The sequence below is a fragment of the Equus caballus genome, chromosome X (assembly GCF_041296265.1).
Source record: "Equus caballus isolate H_3958 breed thoroughbred chromosome X, TB-T2T, whole genome shotgun sequence".
NCBI classification, from domain to species: Eukaryota; Metazoa; Chordata; class Mammalia; order Perissodactyla; family Equidae; genus Equus; species Equus caballus.
In genome coordinates, this window is record NC_091715.1 from 79,014,445 (window position 1) to 79,037,786 (window position 23,342).

At 33.1% G+C, this 23,342-nt stretch overlaps 1 protein-coding gene across 4 annotated transcripts in view; it reads left to right on the forward strand.

Moving 5' to 3' along the window:
- The window catches only part of LOC100630813 (uncharacterized), a 396,552-nt gene that overhangs the window by 316,782 nt on the left and 56,428 nt on the right, over positions 1-23,342 (forward strand). For all 4 annotated transcript variants that reach the window (XM_070256727.1, XM_023633698.2, XM_070256728.1 and 1 more), the window contains 3 exons: positions 11,707-11,828; positions 12,462-13,954; positions 19,963-20,052. In XM_070256727.1, the coding sequence (XP_070112828.1) occupies positions 11,707-11,828; positions 12,462-13,954; positions 19,963-20,052 (1,705 nt within the window). The remainder of the gene's footprint in view (positions 1-11,706; positions 11,829-12,461; positions 13,955-19,962; positions 20,053-23,342) is intronic.

The window sequence follows — 23,342 nt, forward strand, 5'->3', positions numbered from 1 at the left end:
CTCATATCCTTTCTTATTTGGACCAGATTTCTCTTTATATTATGACAATAGATTGTATATGATCCAAAATTTTTTTATTGAAATATACTTGACATATAACGTTGTGTAAATTTAAGGTGTAAACATGTTAATTTAATACATTTATATATTGTGATATGGTTGCCATTGTAGCAGTAATTAGCACCTTGTTACATAAGTACCCAAGTATTTTTAATCTGTTTCATAAAGTGGCAGTTAAGAATATAAATGGCTCAGGGTAAACCAATTCTCACTTTTGAAAAAAGTTCAAAGTTCATATTCTACTAATGCTGAATGAGAAACATTATTCTGTACGTGGAACTTAGCACTTTCTTTTCTGTCACTTGCATGCTGTGGAGGTTCTATTTTGCTTGAGGCTCATTCAAATAGGCAGACATAAGTTGCCCAGACTGATCTTTTCTGTTTCATTAGGGTCATTTTAATGTTACTCTCATTAAAGGGAGAAGTACCTTAGTCTATTTTTTGCAGTCTAATTACTGAATGTATAATTTGGAAAATTCAGATGGGGTGGGTGTCTTGAAAAGCATGATCTACAGTGTATAGAAGCTACATAGAATTGTTAAAAGTTTAATACACGTTATCATTGGCATTTTCAGATTGTGCTGATAACTTCTATTTCCTCAAAGATATTTTAGAGCAATAATTTATAATAAAATACCCTGCTCACTAAGGGCATTTTTAAATTTCATTCTTCCATAGTATTCAGCTTTGTAGTTCTGAATATTATAGTCTTCAATTGTAATAAGCTTCCATTAAAATATTTGCTTTAGAATGATTTATCAACGTTTAAATTATTTATCATTTCTTTTTAACATAATTACATAAAACCAGAGAAGTGCATGAATTCTAAAATTTTCTCTGAAAGAATAAAAACTTACCTGTTTCTTCTTGGCATACTTAAAATAGTGCAAACATGGCCTTTGACTATCAGATATTTTCAAAGAATGAAAATTGTCAACCTAATAGGTTTTTTCACTTAGACGTATATATATATATTGTAGTCAACAGCCAAATAATTGTTTTAAAATACTGGGGCTAAACTGAGTGTCTTGCATTCAATTTATAAATATTTAATCTCTAACACAGAAGTTGAAATGTGACAAGCCTCAGTTTAAAAAGATATAAACTTGTGAATAGAAGATCCGAAAAAACAAAGAATTGTTTCTAGCTTTTTGGCCTTGGGAAAATCTCCTAAGCAATTTGAGCTAGGAATTTCACACAGAGCTTATGGGTGATCATTAGTTATATCTACAGAGTAAAAGTAAAGGTTAGACTGGAAAATTTTTCTCATATTTTAAAAAAATGAGCATACATAGACAACTTCCTGCAGATCAAGTGGAGATTTTGTAAGTAACAGTAGTTTGTATGTTGTAAAGCATGCTACACATGTAAGGGATTGTTGTTATCTGTTTTGTTTTCCAAGTTGACTTTTGCACTATTTCATAAATAAAATAAATTTGGGAAGTAAGAGAATGGCGAGGCATAAATATCCACACCATCTGCAAGCACCACTGTTACCAACAAAACACCAATGCATCATGTACTGACACTGGCTACACTTTTATTACAGGGTATACTCAATGAATGTGGAGTTTACCAGCACTTTTGTGTGTGAAATGTGCTTTTGGGGATGTCTATCAAAAAGCTAGCTAATAATATTCCCAGATATTTGAGTGGACCTGAAATCTACTTCATAAGCAAGTTAAACTGTTAATCCAAAATCCATCATCTATTAAGACTTTTATGAGTATCACAATTACAAAAAATGCTTCTACTAAGCAACCTTACTATGATTCAAACTGAAATATCAACATTCTTTAAACAAGTAAAACTTTCTGTTTCCTATACCAATAGATGACTTACAGTATAAAATATTTTAACTATTAATGAAAGATTAGTAAAATGTTTCAGCATTCTTTCTCAAACATTTTCACTCTTGAATCTATTTCACAGGGAATTTAGTTGCTGAAATTTAAGCCAGACATTAGCTAATTTAAGAAATTCTGTGGTTCACTGAAATTCACAATTATTTTGTGGAAAATCTCTGCTTTTATAAAAACCAAAAAACTTAACTTCTATACAGTAGCTTTAAATTTATATCTTCTATGAAATCAGTCAACAAATTTTGCTTCAAGTTCTGTGACAGGTGATTAAGTATAGAGAAGTTTTTTTACTCTGTGTTAATTTGTAATGAAAAAATGTAAGAGAGAAGCAACAAGGATGTCTCGTAGAGAATGTCCAGAAGTCTACCATGGAAAAAGATGGGGAATGAGGTTTACTTTATAAGGACAAACAGTACAATGTACCACAATTTAGTTAAACATCTTGAATGCACTGGTAAAGGCAAAGGTGCATTGGTAATCATTTTTTATCTTTCAACCTTTTGCTGAGCTTTTGGTTGAGTATCATATTTTGTATGAGGAGGTAGCTACGTGACAAAGGAAAATAAAAAGTATCAACATTTAGTGGATTTCAACAATTTTAAATATGAAGAGAAAGTGAAAATTCAGAGAATGAGAAAATATGGACTGAAAAATAAATAAAGCTGGCATTTTCCCAGGAGAAATTGTTTCTAAGGCTGTAAGAAAAGTCAAATATATGATGAATGTTTGTTAAACATTCAATTAAATTGGTTCTTTTCTCATTTATGCAAAATTATTTAAAGCCAAGTGACTAAATTTAATCATCTTCTACTTATCAATATTGCCGCATATACTTCTTAATTGACAACATATCCCATCTCCCACACTAGACTGGTGATAGCTAATAGCTACTTATCAGGTTCCATCCTATGGGGACAAGTGGGTTCCTCTTATGCAGGCTGGGGACAGTCCAAGCTGCCCCTTTCACTCATGGGTTTACTTGATCTGACCAAGAAAAGCCTGAGACCAGCCAGAGGTCCCAACTCTTTCCATTCATTTCTTAGAATATCAGTAGTTATTTGTGTCTTCACTTGGAAATCCAAGTGAAGAATTAGGGTAACTAGTTTTCTTTTTCTGTCAAATGTCCTTTCTGAAATCGAGTATCCAAGAGACTTTCCTCCGTTTTTTTTTTTTACTTGTGTGCCCAGCAATCTTTTTGATAAATCAAATTAGAGCTTAAAAGAGAAGTCCATGGAACCCACAAGTTTCATTCAACTTTCCTTTAATAATTTTGTAAGATTACTCAGCATTGTATATACTAGAAGCAACAAGATGCTTCTTTGTCAGAGTTTTCTTTTGTTTTATACCATCCTGGTTGTGACTAACATCCTTTTTCTTTACCCTTTAAATGAAGAAAAGAATGATTATGCTCTACTTCCCTGACTCTTAAAAATCATCCTACCATGTGCCCCCAGAGGATTCTATATGAACCGTATTATAGGTTGTATTATTGACACCAAAGCACTTTAAACCTGAATAGAAATCAGCAATTGTTAATCATAATATATTTGTAGGCAATAGTTATTAAATGTGCTATCGTTATTAATGTATTTCTTATATAATTATTTTTTAGATCTCCTGTGTTAATTTCCCTCTATGGGTTATAAATTTACCTTTGCTATTTATGCCAATAAAATTGACTAAAAGACTATTTCCATTCACTATATGGCTGAAGATGGAATAAACCTGTCAAATTAGTTTAGTAAGTCTTTTTCTGCTTCTAACATCTGTTCTCTAGCGACACAATTGCTATAATTTGTCAAATGTGATCTCCTTCTTAATTCCACGGAAATGATCATGTCTGATATTTAAACTTTGAACTTATTATTTTCATTCCAAGACAAACTGATTATTTTCACAGAGTGGAATTCTATGTTTGATATTTACTATGTATAATGTCTCACCTGCATTACCTTGGGATACCTCATGAAAATTGTACATTTGGTATTCATTGGAAAAACATACACCAAAGACTCCTTATTAGAAGTGATTTTTACTTTTCTTTCATATAGATTAATATCTAAACAACATACATATGTGCCACTTTCCAAAATTTCTAGAGATGCTTTGGTTTTGTGCTTAATTAATTGCTTAAAAAGGGACAATATTTAAATTTTAAGTTACCTTTACTATAGAAACTTCAGGATGCTATTCAAATAGATAAACCAGACAAGCTCTTTTAGGGCTTAAAAGATAGCTTAGTGCTATCATCTTCTATGATTGCAGTTATGATTCATAGTAACTCATAAAATTATTTGCCTTTCCATGAGTTATTGGTAATGTATACAAGGATAGTTTATCTTTAATTAAGACTTTAAAGAAATTGCATTAGAGTCACTATATGAATATCCCAAGAATACATTAGCATTGTTAATTATAACACTGATATTATATTTTATAATGATTCCATGTCTCTTATTGGTAATCATTGCATAAAATGCTACATTAATTTAGAGGCAAGATTATTACAAGTGATAACTGAGCATGCAAAGAACAAGATGAATTACAATTTTATTTTTTAAAAAACCCTTTGACTTCTTAATCTGTTAAAATATTCTTTTGTCATTATCAACAATTGGCATGAATTCCAGCTGCTTTGAAACCTTTATCTGCTAAATATAAAATCAAGGTCCAGTCAGAGTCAATTCCTATTGACTGCATTTCTCTCCTGGGTACGGGTTGCCCATTTTTGTTTCTTTACATGTCCCTTAGGTTTTTGTGAAAAACAGATATTTTAGACACTATATTAAAGGCATTTGATTCTATTTTATTTTTCTGAGGGATGTTGCTTTTTTAAAGTAACTTACTAGTACTTAAACCATGGCAGTTTTTGCTTGTTCTCTTAGAGCTCACCACATGTCTTTACAGTTTAGTGATCACCCAAGGCTTTGGGGAAAGTTTGTACTTGAACTTCAGTGGTCCACTCCTTGATGGTCTCTCTGTGGGTTATTTGTGGAACATACTCAAAGTTGCAGCCAACTCTCAAGTCTCTATTGGATTTTAATTTTTGCTAGGCTTTCTCATGTCTCCCCCATGCATCTATTCAGTTTCCCAGTCAGCCAGATTTATGTGGGAACTTATCTTAGCCCTTTTATAGCTCTCTCATCTCCTGGATTTTCCTTTGAAATTTCTGGCTGACCGGACACTTGCCCCAACTGGATCTGTATTCTTGGTCTAGCAAAGCTTCCAGCATTTCCCAGTTGTTCCTGATTTTGTCCCTTTAGCTCTCAAAGCCACAGGTTTCCACCCCCTCTTTCAAATTCATTCCACCTCCTCTAACAGATCCTAGTTTTCACAACCAGCTCTATGCTGGTTAACAATTTTTGCCACTGGAGTAGGGTAAGGTGGGAAAAATCTCCAGGCAAGAAGAACATCAATTCCTGCTTTTTATTACCCAAATATTTGTCAGCTTTTCAAGAATAAACATGTCTCAATTTTTTGTCTGCTTTTGGGCAATTTTCAGTTCCCTGAAGTGTTTTTTAATATGATTTTGTCCATTTTTATACTTTTATTTTTCAAGGAGGGGTTGCCAAACTCCTCATACCACTATAAGAAGTCCGTCATACCACACAGAAGTCCCTTGCTAACATTTGCCTGGTTTTTCTCCCTCTTTCTATACCTCATCAATATATTTTATACTCTGGTGCTGAGTTAATCCCCTCAAATCAAAGTGTAATCATGTCATTGCTTCCCAACCTTCAAAGTTTCCCTAATTGTCAGCAGAAGTCAAGATTCTTTAGACTGACTTTTAAGGTCTTCCATAATCTGTCATCAACCTACCTTTCTAAAACTCTTTCCCATAACTGGCTTCCACTCACCCTTTGCTAGAGGCGGTTTGACACTATATGCTCTGTGCTCTGTCACTTCTATGCCTTTTCTCATGCTTTTTGCTTTGTATGCTTTTTCTCCTTCATTTAAACCTGTCCAGATTCTACCTATCTTTACATTTCATCTTGAATATCACCTCTTCCATTAAGCATGTACAAGATATACCTAGCAAATGTATCTTTCCTTGCTTCCCTTACTGCACTTATCTGTATCTTCTTTATAATATTTATTATTTCTAATAATATATTGTATTATTTCTTCCAATAACCCTGTGTGGTAGCCATTTGATGGCAGCCCCTTGCTTGATTTATCTTGGTGTTCCGTTGCAGCATCTAGCACAGTGCTTTTTGTGTTTGGATTTCAAATAATATATGCTAGAAGAAGGAAAGATTAGTGGCTCCCTAATGTCTATATTTTCTATATAATACCAAGCCTTAATTCCTTGGCTTTGCGTTCAGTGTCATCATCTTACCCTTGTAGCCTTTCTTGCTACTAGCGAACAATACAGAAGAGCCAACAGAAAGGGATGAAAGGAGAGAAGTAGCAAAACTGTATTCTGTTAGCAAGTTAGGCCTGATTTTATAAAAACTCAGGAAGCAAATTTAAGTTTTAAGTTTTATAAACTTATTTTAGAATAGGATTTACAAAGAACTATATCAGAAATATTACAGGACTAATAACACATGGAGGAAAATTTTAAAGTTCACCAATTATAGTGCTTAATTTTTCTTCTCCAGAAAAATCATTTATTTGCTTAAGTGGTTTTACCTTAATTTAGGTTAATAATGGCCAAATTGAATATATTATTAGTTAGATGTTCACAAATATTACATTTTAAGGAGTCCAATTTAATCAACAAATATGCTGACATGTAATAAAGTCATAATAAAATATTCAGGCTGACAAACTCATGATTTTGAACAACAGAATCATCAACACAACTGCAATACATAACTTTGCTAATTGTATTTGTGTTCTTTTGGATACAAGACACTTTTTGCCTTTAGCTACTCATATAGTCTATCATTATCATATAATGGCAAGCATGCCATAAGTTATCAGTTGAAGGGCTTACTCCTACATCAGTCTTAAGCTCTTGAGTACATCCGAGAAAGATGGGATCCTATAACTATGCCCCAGCAAGCATGAACATCTGTGGCAGGATACAATTAGACAACTTCCACAAACATATTGAACCAATGCTTATGACATCAGACCTCCAATATAGCATCTATGAATTCTAACTACTTCATCTTACTTCTCATTTGGAATTGTCTCATCTGGGTAGGAAAGAGATTTCTTTTATGAAAAAATTAAATGATCATCTGAGACTTAAAGAAATGACATTCTGGTATATCATACCTGCTATTTGCTATCCATTGACTATATCAAAATATAAAGCTACTCTTAGGAAGCAACTAGAATGTCATGTCTTTAATTTTGTAGATAAAAATTATTATAACAATCCATCAAAATAAATATAAATGAAATTAACTGGAAAGAGCAAAAGTTATGAGTAACATCAGACAAATCATGTCACATAGCTTATTATCTGCCTGAGCAGGCATATAGCATCAAAAACTGAATGCTTTCTATCGCTAAATGTTTTAAATGTTTTCTACCCAATAATATACTAATTATTTACCTCAATAAAGTACTCAGTCAATCAAATTACCATAGAGCAGAATTCTCCTAGCTACACTATTGTTTAAAGATAATTTTGGACTAAATTATTAATAATAATAATAGGTAAATATTAAGTGCTTTATTATTTACCAAACATTATATTAAACAATTATATCCATTATCTCATACAATTTTCACATCAAATTTTATCCCCATTTTATAGAAAAGGAAACAGAGGCATAAAGAGGATAAGTGACTTGTCCAAGTTTATATAGTAATAAGTAGCAGAGTCCAGACTTAAACCCAGGCCAGTCTAATTCCAAACCCCATGCTCTTAATCATAACACTGTGATTGAGTCCTGTAATATTATAAATGTACTAAGAAGGAGCCTGAAGGTAATACAAGACAACTGTGATGTGAAATTTTGTATCAATGCTTCCTACTTTCTAACAGATGTCTCACATTTTATAATTTCTACCAGAATGCTTCTCTTTAATTTTTATAGCAAATAAATATGTTTTATATTAAACATAGATATATTTCAATTTATAATCTTGTACTTTCACAATCACAAATACTAAAAAGTAGTCCAATGATTAAACAAAAATCTTGTTTACAGATTACTTGTCACCTATTATAAATTCATTTTTCTCTGGAATGTCCTTTCCAATATATTATGTAAGAGTGCAGCATGACTCACTAATTATGAAGGGTAGAAAAAATTGTATTACTGATAGAAAACTGAGAATTGATAGTTCAAAGGATAATATTTGCTTAATAAAACCATACTATATAGGCTTAGAATTCAAATATATTGCTATACATAACTAGATAACTTGAAAAAGTTGAGAAAATAATTGTGTATATATTAAGAAGAGGAAAAAGAATAAGAAAAAATCAGATCCAGAGAAAGCAATTATCTCATAATAATGCTTATTCTTCCTTGGAATGTAACTGGAAATACTTCCTTACAATATTAGATTTGTGATAATTTTAAGTAGCATTAATCTTTCTTATATTATTGAGTAGTTTGACAAAATCTGTGTGATTGAAAGAGTTTTTCATAGGGAATGATGACAATATTGTCAATTGAAGAAGTGATAAATTTATATTATGTCCAGTCTTCTCACTCACAGGGTAGAGGTTGCACTGTGAGGCTTGTAAACTTGAAATGGAAAGCTTTCATTTGGAAGGAAAGAGGACTGATTTTCATTATTCACTGTCTTTGTAGCCACCTCCCATTGGATGTGACATCCCCATTCCTACTCTTCTGGAAACAGAGAACCTATTAAGATCCCCCCTCCCTTATTCTCTTGGTATCTCTTAGAATCAGCTTTTAGGTGTAGGGCAAAAAGAACCCATCTTAGATGGCTCAACACTCTATAATTCCAAAAAGTCTTTTAATGTAAAAAGGCCTCTTGGAGCTGGCCAGGTTTCATAGTGTTTAAGTTCGTGTGCTCTGCTTTGATGGCCTGAAGTTCATGGGTTTGGATCCCTGGCCCAGACCTACACACCGCTCATCAAGCCATGCTGTGGCAGCGTCCCACATATGAAATATTAGAGGACTGGGCCAGATCTTAGCTCAGGGACAATCTTCATCGAGGAAAAAGAGGAAGATTGGCAACAGATGTTAGCTCAGAGCCAATATTCCTTACACAAAAAAATAAAATAAAAAGAAATAAAATTTTAACAAAGTGTTTCTCCATGTATAGTATTTATAAGTTAATTGGATCATTTCTTCTTCAGTCAAAATGGGAGAATCCATTTTTGGCAACTCACAAATTACCTTTTCAGATGTATAAATCACTACTTTTCTAGCGGCAAACTACCTTATGACTTTAACACCATTAAAAGTGCAAAGAGAAGCCTCTAAACTGTGAGAAATTTAAGCAGATTGATCATTTCTCTACATGGAAAAATAATCTCAGAGTAATAAGGGGGCTTTTTATCTTGCTTAAAAGCATAGACTTGCAGAGTCTCGAGTCAGAAAAGTCCTTGGAAATCATCTAGTTCAGAGGATGGCAAACTTTTTCCATAAAGGACTAGATCTTAAACATTTGGAGTTTTGCAAGCCAAGAGACAATGTCCTCAAATCTTGAAGCAACTGTTCTCACTGATGGGCTAATAGGCGGTTTTACATTTTTAAAATGTGAAAATCTTCCTTTGCTCTTGTCTCATACAAAAACAGACGGTGGGCTAGATTTGGCCCATAGGGCACAGTTGCCAGCCCCTTATCTGGCTCATTGTTTCTTAAACTGGGCTGTACTTACCTAGGGTGCTTTTTGAAAATACTTGGATATTCTGGCTTCTTTCTTTGACATTAAGTTGCAAATAAACATTCTTGATAGTGATGTTTTCCCAAAGTAAACCTCTAGGGAAATGTGTAATGGTGGGGATAGTTTACAAAAAGGAGGACCATTGAAGAGTTAAATTCCATGAGTAGTGGGTCTTACCTCCTTTAGAAGGTAAAGGGGCTCTTTGCCATGCTCTTCCCCTACTCCCCTTAAACTCCCTTAAGACTTTGTAAATCACATGCTATTATTTTCTTTTCATATAACTGCATTAAAGATTAACATTAATTATACAATGATGCTTTTTACTAAAAAAACAGATTATGGAGAAAAAACTTTGTATAAAGTGAGTCATTAATGGAATCTTTTTGTTATCTTCATATTCCCCATGAACTTGGGAGTTCTCTTGATGTCATCTGTCAGACTCTGAGGCCTAGATACCCCATGAGTCCGTTTTGTTTTTGGAACAATGACTAGTTTAGAATACAATTATATGTTTTAGGTGTGTGGCTGTGGCACCAGTGTCATCGGATCAGGAAATGATCTGTTTAATGAATTTCTTCATCTTACTGACTGAATTAATCTATTAAGATTATGGAATGAAATGACAACTTAGCTCTATATAAGATGCAGTAAAAATAGCAGATGTAAATAAAAGAGAGATGAGAATATAAACCTTTGGACAGAGCTTTACAAGCTTAACTGCAAATCAGTTTAGTGTACAGTGTAAAACTATAAGTCAATTCTTTAGCGGAAAGGAGTAACTCCAGAAAGAGGGGGCAACTTTTTAAAGATTCATTAGTTAGAGACATATTTATTTAACAATTTATTTTAATTTGGTTTTCACAGCAATTTTTTTCTCCCAATGAAAACTTCTCAGTACTATAAAGAATTACAGTTCTCAGGAAAGCATAGTCTTAGAGATAAAGAGAGATCAGCTTTTACAGAATTCTAATTAATGAATTTGTAAATATCCCTTTCCATCTTTTGATGTTAATTGAAGTTTAATAATTAGCAAAACTATGTTTATTTCAAAAGTGTCACCTCTGGAAAGTGGTGTCACTAGGAAGAACACTTATACCTTCTGGTACTCTATACCATCTTTAAAAGTATTCCTGCTAAGGAAGACATTTACTTTAGTGTTCCAAAAGGTGGACATAAAGCTTTGATATAGTCAAAGTCCCCAAAGCTTCAGGCAGTATGCCAATCCTAAATAACCAATGTGAATTCCATATTTACTGTATTTTCTGTTAGTTTTTTTTCTCAATATAGTGGAATATGTAGCTGCCTAAGTTCTTTGGGAAAGAGTAGAAACATTATCTGTATAGTTCCTCAGGAGGCCAGGTATCCTGATAAATCAAATACATGAAAAGCCATTACTTACCAGTTTATGAAGACAGATATTATTTGATTAAGTGTGAATTATGTCTAGTTGAATAAAATTTGCTTGTATCCCTCACCCTTTACTTTTTGTCTTGACTTTCAAATAATGAAAACTAGTGACAGAGCAATCATGATAAAAAAGTCATTATTATGATTTGAGAGTAGGAGTCAAAGAAGTTCTGAGGATTTGCACTCTTTAGATCAATGTTTAGAAGCACATGAAAATTATTTGCTATCTACCTCCCCTAGGATGTGGAATTTTCAATATTTATCATGTTTGCTGGCCGTATAAATCAACATTACCTTTCTCTTTATCTGTTAATCATTTACACTGTATAAGTCTTTACCAGTTTCCACAGTGAGTTTTTCTCTTAGACATTATTTCATTTGAGCCTCACAGTTATCTGCTGAGACAGGAGATTTCAAATATTTTATTATAATCAATTCTAGAGTATAGAACTGCCATAAACTCATGGAGTATTTTTTCTTATATTGTACCTAAATGACATGTTACGGTATAAGTCTATTAATTTTTCTCAGGTTTTATTGAAGATGGAACAATCTCTTCATAAATTATAAAATTATAACTTCGTATATGATTTGTTTTGTTTTACAGCCAATAACTACAACTAGTTCATCAAGTGAACCTATGTTTCCCCTTCAAGATGTGTCCCTTCAAAATGAAATAGTACCTTACATATTTGAAGATTTTTCTCCAAAAATGCCTAATACTCCAAGGTAAGCCTCACTGATAATCAGGTCTGCATACATACAATCTCAACTTGGAGTAGAATATAGAAATAATTTACTTTATTTTCCACTACATTTTTTTTGAGGAAGATTAGCTGCCAATCCTCCTCTTTTTGCTGAGGAAGACTGGCCCTGAGCTAACATCCATGCCCATCTTCCTCTACTTTCTATGTGGGACGTCTACCACAGCATGGCTTGCCAAGCGGTGCCATGTTCGCACCCAGGATCCGAACTGGCAAACCCCAGGCTGCCAAAGCGGAACGTGTGCACTTAACTGCTGTGCCACCTAGCCGGCCCCTCCACTACATTTTTAACATGATATTCAATTCCCAAAATAATGATGCATTGATTGGATATGGACAAGAAAATAGTACTATTTTCAAGTGTGTTGGAAAGCAGTTAATGTGAGGGTGAATGCAAGTGAATGTAAAATCTACCTACACTGATAGTCTTCCAATTTGTTCACAAGAAGGTTAATGGCGTCTCATGCATTCTATAGCCTGATAGATAGAAATATGTATTCTGTAATATTTTCCTATAGAGAAGTTTTCAGCAGAAAAATAATGTATTTGCTGACGTTCGATGAGTAATTTTAAAAGTACTGTTTGTCTTTTCTTTAAGTAATGAAGGAGCAATTATGATGCCACGTGATGAAGAAAACAAATTTGAAACAGAAGTTTCTGATACAAAAGGTTCTGAAACTTCAGCTGGTTCTTTGGACTATAAAAGTCTCCGAGACCTAACAATAATTGAAAGTGACACCCCTCTGCCGGACTGTGGCTCTGAGAAATGTGTGATTGATTCTGACTCTGATAGAGGCATTGGTTTGGACTCTGACTCAGAAGAACACTCAAAAGACTCTGACTCAATATTATGGGGAATGGACTCAGACTCAGAAAAACATTTCATGGACGCAGACTCTGTGAAACACCTACTAGAAGCAGAAAAATACCAGATGGCTTCAGACTCTGAGGAAGACCTTATGGAGTCAGAGCAACACCTAGTGGGAGTTGAACAATGCTGGGTGGACTTTGACGCTCTGAAATACTGGATGGACTCAGACTCAGAAAAATGCTTGGAAGACTCTGACTCTGAAAAATATGTGGTGGACTCTGACAATGAAAGACCTGCGATAGACTCAGATTCAGAAAAATACCCTATGGCTTGTGCATCTGTGAAACATGTGCTGAAGGCAGAAAAATGTCAAATGGCCTTAGATTCTGTAAAACGCCTGATGGAATCTGAAAAAAGATTGATGGAGACTGAACAACACCAGATGCTCTCTGTTTCAGATGTGGTGGACACCGACATGGAAAGGGATGGAGTGGGCTCAGCTTCTCTGCCTGGTGCACATTTGATGGGAGAAGAAAAACACCAGAAAAAGACTATATCTAAGAGATATATGATGGACTCTGACTCCGAAACATGTATGATGGACTCAGAAAGATATGGGTTAGCCTCAGCAGCTGTGAAATGTCTCATGGATGCTAAAACATCCCAATTGAGCACTGACACTGAGAGGCGCTGGATAGATTTTTTGTCTGAAAGACACACAACAGACTTAGATCCTGAAAGCCTGGGGATAGCCTCTGATTCTGTGAAACACATGATGAAGACTGAAAGGGTCTCTGACTTGGAAAAATTCTGGATAGGACTCAGGTGTGCATCTGAAAGATTCTGGACTGAGCCTGAAAGACAACAGTTGGACTTTGACTATGGAAAATGCTGTGATAGCTCTAGAATATATCAACATAGGTCTGTAAGACTTCAGGGTAGCTCTGGAAGATGTCAGGATGACCGTCAAAGACATTGGGATAACTTAGAAAGACATCAAATAGACTCTGATTCTGAAAAACATCAGGCAAATTCTGATAATGAAAGATATCAAAATGAGTTTGAAAGTGAAAGACACATGATGGAGATGAAGAGGAAACAGTGTCTGATCCAATCTGAAAATCAGAGACTTCAAATAGATGAAAAGAAGGAAAGATATCTCACAGAGTCTGACAGTGAAAAAGAGCACAGGATTGTGTCTGAAAATAAAAGACACCAACTGGACTCAGAAAGTGAAGCACAACGTCTTGGTGCTCGCAGAAAGGAAAATCGTCCTCAGGGTAAGCTTAAATGTGTCTGGCTTTTGAAATCAGCTTGTTTATAAATTTAATAACATGATGATACTTCCAAAATGACAGTAGCTTTTTCTTAAATCTACATTTTGAAATTTACTTGTGCAAAGCTGTTAGCAATAGTTGTTTAATTTCTATCAGAATGCCTCCCTTTTAACAAATGATATTAGCAATTTACCTTTTCACACTCTCATTTTTGTGGTTGTTTTTAATTGAGGTAACATTGGTTTATAATATTATATTAGCTTTCAGGTGGACAATATTATAATTCAACATATGTATATATCACAGCATGCTCATCACCAAAAGTGTAGTTTCCATCTGTCACCATATAACTGACCACCTTTACCCATTTTGCCTTCCTCCCACCCTCCTTCCCTTCTGGTAACCACCAATCTTTTGTCTGCTTCTACGAGTTTGTTTTTGTTTTTTTTTTTTGATTGTTTTATTTTATATCCCACATATAAGGAAAATCTTATGGTATTTGTCTTTCTCTGTCTGACTTATTTCACTTAGCATATTACCCTCAAGGTCCATCGATGTTGTTGCAAATAGCAAAATTTCATCTTTTTTATGGCTGAGTAGTATTCCATCCTATATATGTACTGCATCTTTATGCATTCATCCAACAATGCCACTTTGGTTTTTTCTATATCTTGGCTTTTGTAAATAATACTTCAGTGAACATAGGGATCCATATATCTGTTTGAATTAGTGTTTTCATATTCTTTGGATAAATACCCAAAAGTGGAATAGCTGGATCATATGATAGTTCTACTCTTATTTTTTTTTGAGAAATCTCTATACTGTTTTCCATAATGGCTGCACCAATTTACATTCTCACCAACAGTGTATGAGGTTTCCCTTTTCTTCATATCCTCTCCAACACTTAATATTTCTTGTCTTCTTCATAATAGCTGTGCTAGCGGGCATGAGATGATATCTCATTGTGGTTTTGCTTTGCATTTCCCTAATAATTAGTGATGTTGAACATCTTTTCATTTTCCTACTGCCATCTGTATGTCTTCTTTGGAAAAATATCTATCCAGAGTCTCTGCCCAATTTTTAATTGGGTTGTTTGGTTTTTTGTTTTTGAATTGTATGAGTTCTTTATATATTTTGAATATTTAACCCCTTATCAAATACATGATTTGAAATTATCTTCTCTCATTTGATAGGTTGTCTTATTCATTTCTTGATGGTTTCCTTTACTGTGCAGACACTTTTTAGTTTGACGTAGTCCCATTTGTTTATTTTTACTTTTGTTTCCTTTGCCTGAGAAGACATCCAAGAAGATATTTCTAAGACCGATGTCAAAGAGCATACTGCCTATATTTTCTTCTAGGAGTTTTATGGTTTCAGGTCTTACATTTCAGTGTTTAATCCATTTTGAGTTAATTTTTCTGTATGGTATAAGATAGTGGTCTACTTTCATTCTTTTGCATGTGGCTGTCCAGTTTTCCTAACACCATTTATTAAAGAGACTTTCCTTTCTCCATCGTATGTTCTTGGCTTCTTTGTCATAAATTAATTGTCCATATATGTGTGGGTTTATTTCTGGGCTCTCAATTCTGTTCCATTGATCTGTCTGCCTATTTTTCTGGCAATACCACACTGTTTTGATTACTACAGCTTTGTAGTATAATTTGATATCAGGGAGTGTGATGTTTCTGGCTTTGTTCATTTTTCTCAGGATTACTTTGACTATTCAGAGTCTTTAGTAGTTCCATACAAATTTTAGGATTTTATTTTGTTTTATTTCTGTGAAAAATGCCATTGGGATTTTGATAGCAATTGCATTGAATCTGTAGATTCTTTTAGGTAATATAGACATTTTAACAATGTTAATTCTTCTAATCCTTGAGCATAGAATATCTTTCTATTTCTGTCAGTTTTCTTCAATTTCTTTAAGTAATATCTTAAAGTTTTCAGTGTACAGGTCTTCCACCTCCTTGGTTAAATTTATTTCTAGGTATTTTATTCTTTTTGTTGCGATAATAAATGGGATTGTTTTCTTAATTTCTATTTCTGATAGTTCATTTTAATGTATAGAAACATAACAGATTTTTGTATATTTTTGTCCTCTGAAACTTTACTGTATTAATTTATTATTTCTAATAGTTTTTTGGTGATATCTTTAGGATTTTCTATATGTAAAATCATGTCCATAAATAGTGACACTTTTACCTCTTCCTTTCTAATTTGGACACCTTTTATTCCTTTTGCTTGCCTAAATTCTCTGGCTAGAGCTTCCAGTACTCTGTTGAATAAAAGTGGTGAGAGTGGGCATACTTGTCTTGTTATTGATCTTAGAGGAAAAGCTTTCAGTTCTCATGGTTGACTATGATGTTAGCTGTGGGTTTGTCATGTATGGCTTTTACTATGTTCACATACTTTCCTTCTGTACTTATTTTATTGAAAGTTTTAATAAAAACTGGATGTTGAATCTTCTCAAATGCTTTTTCTGCATCTATTGATATAACATTTATATCCTTTAGTTTGTTCATGTGGTGTATCATGTTGATTGATTTGTAGATGTTGAACCATCCTTGCATGCCTGGAACAAATACTGCTTATCATAATGTATGATCTTTTTAATGTATTTTTGTATTTGCTTTGCTAATATCTTGTTGAGAATTTTTACTTCTGTGTTCATCAGAGGTATTGGCCTATAATTTTATTTTTTTGTTGTTGTCCTTGTCTGATTTTGGTATCAGAGAAACGTTGGTTTTATAAAATGAGTTAGGGAGTCTTCCTTCCTCTTCAATGTTTTGGAAGGATTTGAGAATGATAGGTATTAAATCTTCTTTGAATGTTTGGTAGAATTTGCCAGTGAAGCCATCTGGTCCAGGACTTTCATTTTGTGAGAGGTTTTGATTACTATTTCAATCCTTAGTAGTGATCAGTCTATTCAAATTTTCTATTACTTCATAGTTCAGTCTTGGAAGGTTGTATGATTTTTAAGAATTTATCAGTTTCTTATAGATTTTCTAATTTGTTGGTGTATAGCCATTTGTAGTAGTCTTTTATGATCCCTTGTATTTCTATGGTATATTTTGTAACCCCTCTTTCATTTTTTATTTTACTTATTTGAGCCCTCTTTTTTTCTGAGTGAGTATAGCTAAAGCTTTGTCAATTTTCTTATGTTTTCAAAAAGCTGGCTCTTAGTTTCATGGATCTTTACTACCATCTTTTTAGTCTATATTTCATTTATTTCCACTCTGATTTTTATTATTTCCTTCCTTTTACTGACTTTAGGCTTCATTTGTTCTTGTTGTTTTAGTTCTTTAGATGTAAGTTTATATTGTTTGAGATTTTTTCTTGTTTCTTGAGGCTTATATTGCTATAAACTTCCCCTTAGTACTGCTTTTGCTGCATCCCATAGATTTTGGTATGTCGTATTGTCATTTTGATTTGTCTCCATGTATTTTTTAACTTTTTTCCATTGATTTCTTAATTGACCAAATAGTTGCTTAGTAGCATGTTGTGTAATCTTCACATATTTGTGATTTTACCAGTTTGTTGTTGTTGTTGATTTCTAATTTCAGACAGTTGTGGTTGGAAATGATGCTTGATATGATTTCAGTCTTCTTAAATTTATTGAGACTTGTTTTGTGTCCCAACATATGGTCTATTCTTGAGCGTGTTCCATGTGCATTTGAGAAGAATCTGTATTCTGATGCTTTTGGATGGAATGTTCTGTACATATCTAAGTCCATCTGAGCTAATGTTTTATTTAAAGCCAATGTTTCCTTGTTGACTTTCTGTCTGGATGATCTATCCATTAACATGTGGGATGTTAAAGTCCCCTACTATTATTGTATTGCGGCCAATTTTTCCCTTTAAGTCTGTTAATAGTTGCTTTATATACTTTGGTGCTCCTATGGTAGTTGCATATATATTAATAAATGTTATGTCTTTTTGATGGATTGCCTTTTTATCATTATATAAGGTCCATCTTTGTCTTTTGTTACCTTTTTGGCTTGAAGTCTATTTTATCTGATATAAATATGGGAACACTTGCTTTCTTTTTGCTACCATTTGCTTGAAGTGTCACCTTCTACCTCTTCGCTTGGAGGCTTTGTTTGTCTTTAGAGCTGAGATAAGTCTCCCCAAGGTAGCATATAATTGGATCTTGTTTTTCAATCCATCCAGCCACCTCTGTGCCTTTTGATTGGTGAGTTCAATCCATTTACATTTAGGGTGATGATTGATATATGAGGACTTAGTCATTTGTAATTAGTAATTTAGTAATTTATTAATTTGTGAATTATTATTAATATAAAACACACATTGATATGTGCTCAATCCACAGGTGGAATCTCTTCTAAACATAAAACCAAAATTTTGCTAGCTGTTTTCACCAATCTTCAGCTGTTACATGTTGGAAATGCAAACTGATAGGCTAAATGTGAATTTAAAAATCTTAGAAATAAAATTTAAGGCTATGGGCATAGAAAAAATTGCTCCTTTTGCTAGTCATCTCATGTTCATTCCCAAATGAGCAATACGCTCCTCTTAAAGTCAACTTACAGCATGTCAGTCCCTTCTCTATGCCATCTTATAATAGAGAGATGGAAGGAAAAGCAGTTTTACTGAATCTCCCAGGCTCAGAATTAAGTCTCTTTGTTCCTGTGACTATGGACCCTAAATGATAACAGCTTTTTTTAAACAAATGAATAGTTCATTGCAAAACACCTTAATTTCTATTTTATCTTTTTAAAAAATACCTTTCCTGAGAACAGTCCAGAGGTCATTGGTATTATTAACTCATACTCTCAACTTCTATGTCTGTAAGTCATGATTTTTAGAATTTATGTTGTGCTTTAAAATTTTACACCAAGTACTATCATTTTTGGGATCAGTGAATTGCAATCTCCATTCTGTCTGACACGAACACATATCCATATCCTCTCACCCCCATATGCCACCATGGCCTATTGTTAGCCTTTTTTTCATTTTAAATTGTAGTTAAATGTACAGAACATAAAATTTGCTATCCTAACCATTTTAAGTGTACAGTTCAGTAGTGTTAAGTACATTCACATTGTTGTGCAACCAATCTCCAGAACTCTTTTCATCTTGCAAAACTAAAGTGTATACCCATTAAACAATAATTTCCCATTCCCCCAGTCCATGGCAACTACCATTGTAATTTCTGTCTCCATGATTTTGACTACTCTAAGTACTCATGCAAGTATTTATCTCATGTACAGTATTTGTCTTTTTGTGCCTTATTTCTTTCAATTAGCATACTATCCTTGAGGTTCATCTATATTGTTTCATGTGTCAGAATTTCCTTTCTTTTTAAGGCTAAATAATATTTCATTGTATGGATATACCACAATTTGTTTATCCATTCATCTATCAATAGACATTTGGGTAACTTCCACCTTTTGGCTATCGTTAATAATGCCATTATGAACATGAGTGTAGAAATATCTCTTCAAGATCCTGCTTTCAATTCTTTTCAAAAAATAGAATTGTTGTATCATATGGTAATTCTATTTTTAATCTTTTGAGGAACTGCCATACTGTTTTCTATAATGGATGTACCATTTTAGATTCCTACTGACAGTGCAAAAGCGTTCCAATTTCTCCACATCCTCACCAACACTTGTTATTTTTTGCATTTTTGATAGTAGTCATCCTGATGGGTGCTTGTTTGACAATTTTATACCCAATATTTCATTTATTGGGATAAGAACTGGCTACAAAAATTTTTGGAGATGGTTAACTGATCATCTACTGAATTTTTATATGGGGCAATATATCAGCAGTATGTAGTGAAATATTTTTAACTTAGTTTTCAGTATTGCTTTAGTAAACTTCATGAAAATTGAGAAGAGCATCACCATTACTAATATATTTGAAGAAAAATAGTATTATCAGAAACATTTTTTGAGTACAGAATCATGCAATATAAATTTTTCCTTTATACAATATTATTTTATTAGGAATTGGAAAATAATGGAGTCTATTTAATATGTTTACAGGTTTTTGGAGGCCTGTTTTCCTGTCACCTGCACTTGGCCAAGGAAAGGAAACCGCAGAACAACACTCTGTGCAACAAATTGATAACAAAGGTGAATATATTCAAAACAAATTGCCTAAGAATTTTATATAGTCTTTGTCAGTTATTTAGAATAATTTAAGCCAGGGCTTGTATCAGAGATCCCCAAGACAATATCCAATTACAATGAGTCTCTAGGAGGATTCACTGGACTCAGCATACAGAGTACTCAAGGCTATGATTTACTATAGTGAGAGGATACAAAATAAAATTAGTAAAGGGAAAAGGCACTTGGAGTAATTCTAGCAGAAACTAGGTACAAGGTTTCAAGAGTCCTTTCCCAGTGGAATCACACAAGTCATTTAATTCATCCACTAACAAGTTATGACAACAAGTATGGCATGTTGTCTACCAGGGAAGCTCATAAGATTCTCAGTGCCCAGGGTGTTTTTGTAAAACAGCTTTATTGAGATATAATTCACCCATTAAACTATACAATTCAATGGTTTTAAGTATATTCACGGATATGTGCAGCCATCACAACAGTAACTTTTGGAACACTTTTATCACCGTAAAAGGTAGCCCTGTATTCTATAGTTATCATCTGCCTACCTCTTCCATTCTCCCTAGTCCTAAGAAACTACTAACCTACTTTCTGTATCCATAATTTCCCTATCCTGGATATTTCATATGAATGGAATCATAAAATACATGGCCTTTTGTAACTGCATTCATTCAATTAGTATAATGCTTTCAAGGTTAATCCATATTGTAGCATGTATCAGCACTTCATTCTTTTTATAATCGAATAATATTCCATTGTATGGATATATTGTGTTTTATTTGTATATTTGTCAGTTGATGAACATAAGAGTTGATTACAACTTTTGGCTGTTATAAATAGTAGTGCTATATTTGTGTACTTAGACAATTATTTTCATTTCTCGGGTATATACCTAGGAGTGGAATTGCTGGGTGACATGGTTACTCCATGTTTTATCACTTAAGGAACTTACAGCCTGTTTTCCAAAGTGACTACATAGTTTTACATTCTCATCAAAAGTGTATGAGGATTCCTATTTCTCCACCTTCTCATCAACACTTGTCATTAGCTGACTTTTTTATTTTAGCCATCCCAGTGGGTGTGAAATGGTATTTCCTTGATGGCTATGATTTATATTTACCCAATGACTAACAATGTTAAGTATCTTTTTATGTGCTCTTTGACCATTGTATATCTTCCTTGAATAAATGTCTATTCAGATCTTATTTTATATTTTTATTTTTTATTATTGAATTGTAAGAGTCCTTTATACATTCTGAATACATGTTTCTTATCAGATATATGATTTTCAAATATTTTATCCCATGCTGTGGGTTGTCTTTGCATTTTCTTGATGGTGTCTTTTGAAGCACAATGTTTTTTAATTTTGATGAAGTCCAAATTATCTATTTTTTTCCTTTTGTTGCTCATAATGTGAGTGTCATATCTAAAAATGATTTTCCAAATCCAAGATTGTGAATATTTGTGTGTATTTTTTTTCTAAGAATTTTGTAGTTTTAGTTTTAACATTTAGTTGTTTGATCCATTTTGAGTTGTTTTTTGTGTATGATGTGATGTGAGGGAACAATCCATTCTTTTCTATGTGGCTATCCAGTTGACCCAGTACCTCTTGTTGAAAAGACTATTCTTTCCCCATGGGATGGTTTGGGTAGCCTTGTCAAAGTAAGTTGACCAGAGACCTGTGGTTTTATTTCTGGATCTCAGTTCTATTCTGTTTATCTATTTGCCTGTCTTTGTGCAAGACCACATTGTCTTAATTACTATTGCTTTGCAGTAAGTTTTGAAATCTGAAAGTATAAGTACTCCTACTTTGTTCTTTTTCAAAACTGTTTTGGCTATTTCAGTTCCATTGCAATTCCATATGAATTTTAGGATTAGCTTGTCAATTCATACAAAGGAGTCAACTGAGATTCTGATAGAGAATGCACTGAATTTGTAGATCGATTTGTAATGTATTGCCATCTCAACAATATTAAGTCTTCTGATCCATGAATATGGAATGCTTTTCCATTAATTTAGACCTTTTTAAATTTCTTTCAACAATGTTTTGTTGTTCTCAGAGTATGATTTTTGAACTTCTTTTTTAAAATTTATTGCAAAGTATTTCATTTTGCTTTTGCTATTGCAAATGGGTTTTTTCATAATTTCATTTTTAGATTCTTTATTGCAAGTGTATAGAAATACAATTTATTTTTGAATATTGATCTTGTATCTTAAAGTTTAATGAACTCATTTATTAGTATTGATAGTTTTTAGTAGAGTATTTTTATCATGAAAGAGTGTAGGGTTTTGTCAAATGTGTTTTCTGCATGTATTTATATGATTATGTGATTTTTAAAATTCTGTTGATATATTACATTAATTGATTTTTTCATATTAAAATTGATTTTGCATCCCTAGGATACATCCCAGTTGGTCATGATGTGTAATCCTCTTATAACATGCTGCTGGATTCTGTTTTCTATTATTTTTTAAGGACTTTTACATCTATATTCATAAGAAATATTGGTCTGTAGCTTTCTTTTATTATGATGTATTTATCTGGCTTTCTTAGGGTAATTCTGGTCTCACAGGATGTTAGGAAGTGATCTTTTCTCTTCTATCTTGTGGAAGAGTTTGAGAAGGACTGGTGTTAATTCTTGTTTAAATGTTGGTTGAATTCACCAGTGAAATCATCTGGTCCAGTGCTTTTCTTTGTTGGGAGGTTTCTGATTACTCTCAATCCGTTCAATATGTTTATTCAAAATTCAGAATTTTTACTTTGCCTTCAGCCGGTTTTGGTACAGTATGTGTTTCAAGGAATTTTTCCTTTTCATCTAAGTTATCTAATTTGTTAGCATACAATTGTTCATAGTATTCTCCTATAATTCTTTTTATTTCTGTAATGTCTTCAGTGATGTTCCACTTTCATTTCCGTTGTTAGTAGTTTCAGTCTTCTCTTTTTTACTTAGTCTAGCTAAAGACTTGCCAATTTTGTGATCTTTTCAAAGAAGTAACTTTTGGTTTTATTGATTCTCTCTACTGATTTTCTATTCTCTATGTCATTTATCTCGACTCTAATCTGTATTACTTCCTTCTAGCTTTGGATTTAACTTGCTCTTCTTTTTCTAGTTCTTTAATGTGTAAAACTAGGTTATTGATTTGGAACCTTTCTTTCTAAATGATGTAAGTATTAACCGTTATAAATTTCCATCTGGTCACTGTTTTTACTGGATTCCATATCTTTGAGTATGTTGTGTTTTCATCTTCTTGCATCTCGAAGTATTTTCTAATTTCCTTTGGAGTTTGTCTTTAACTTC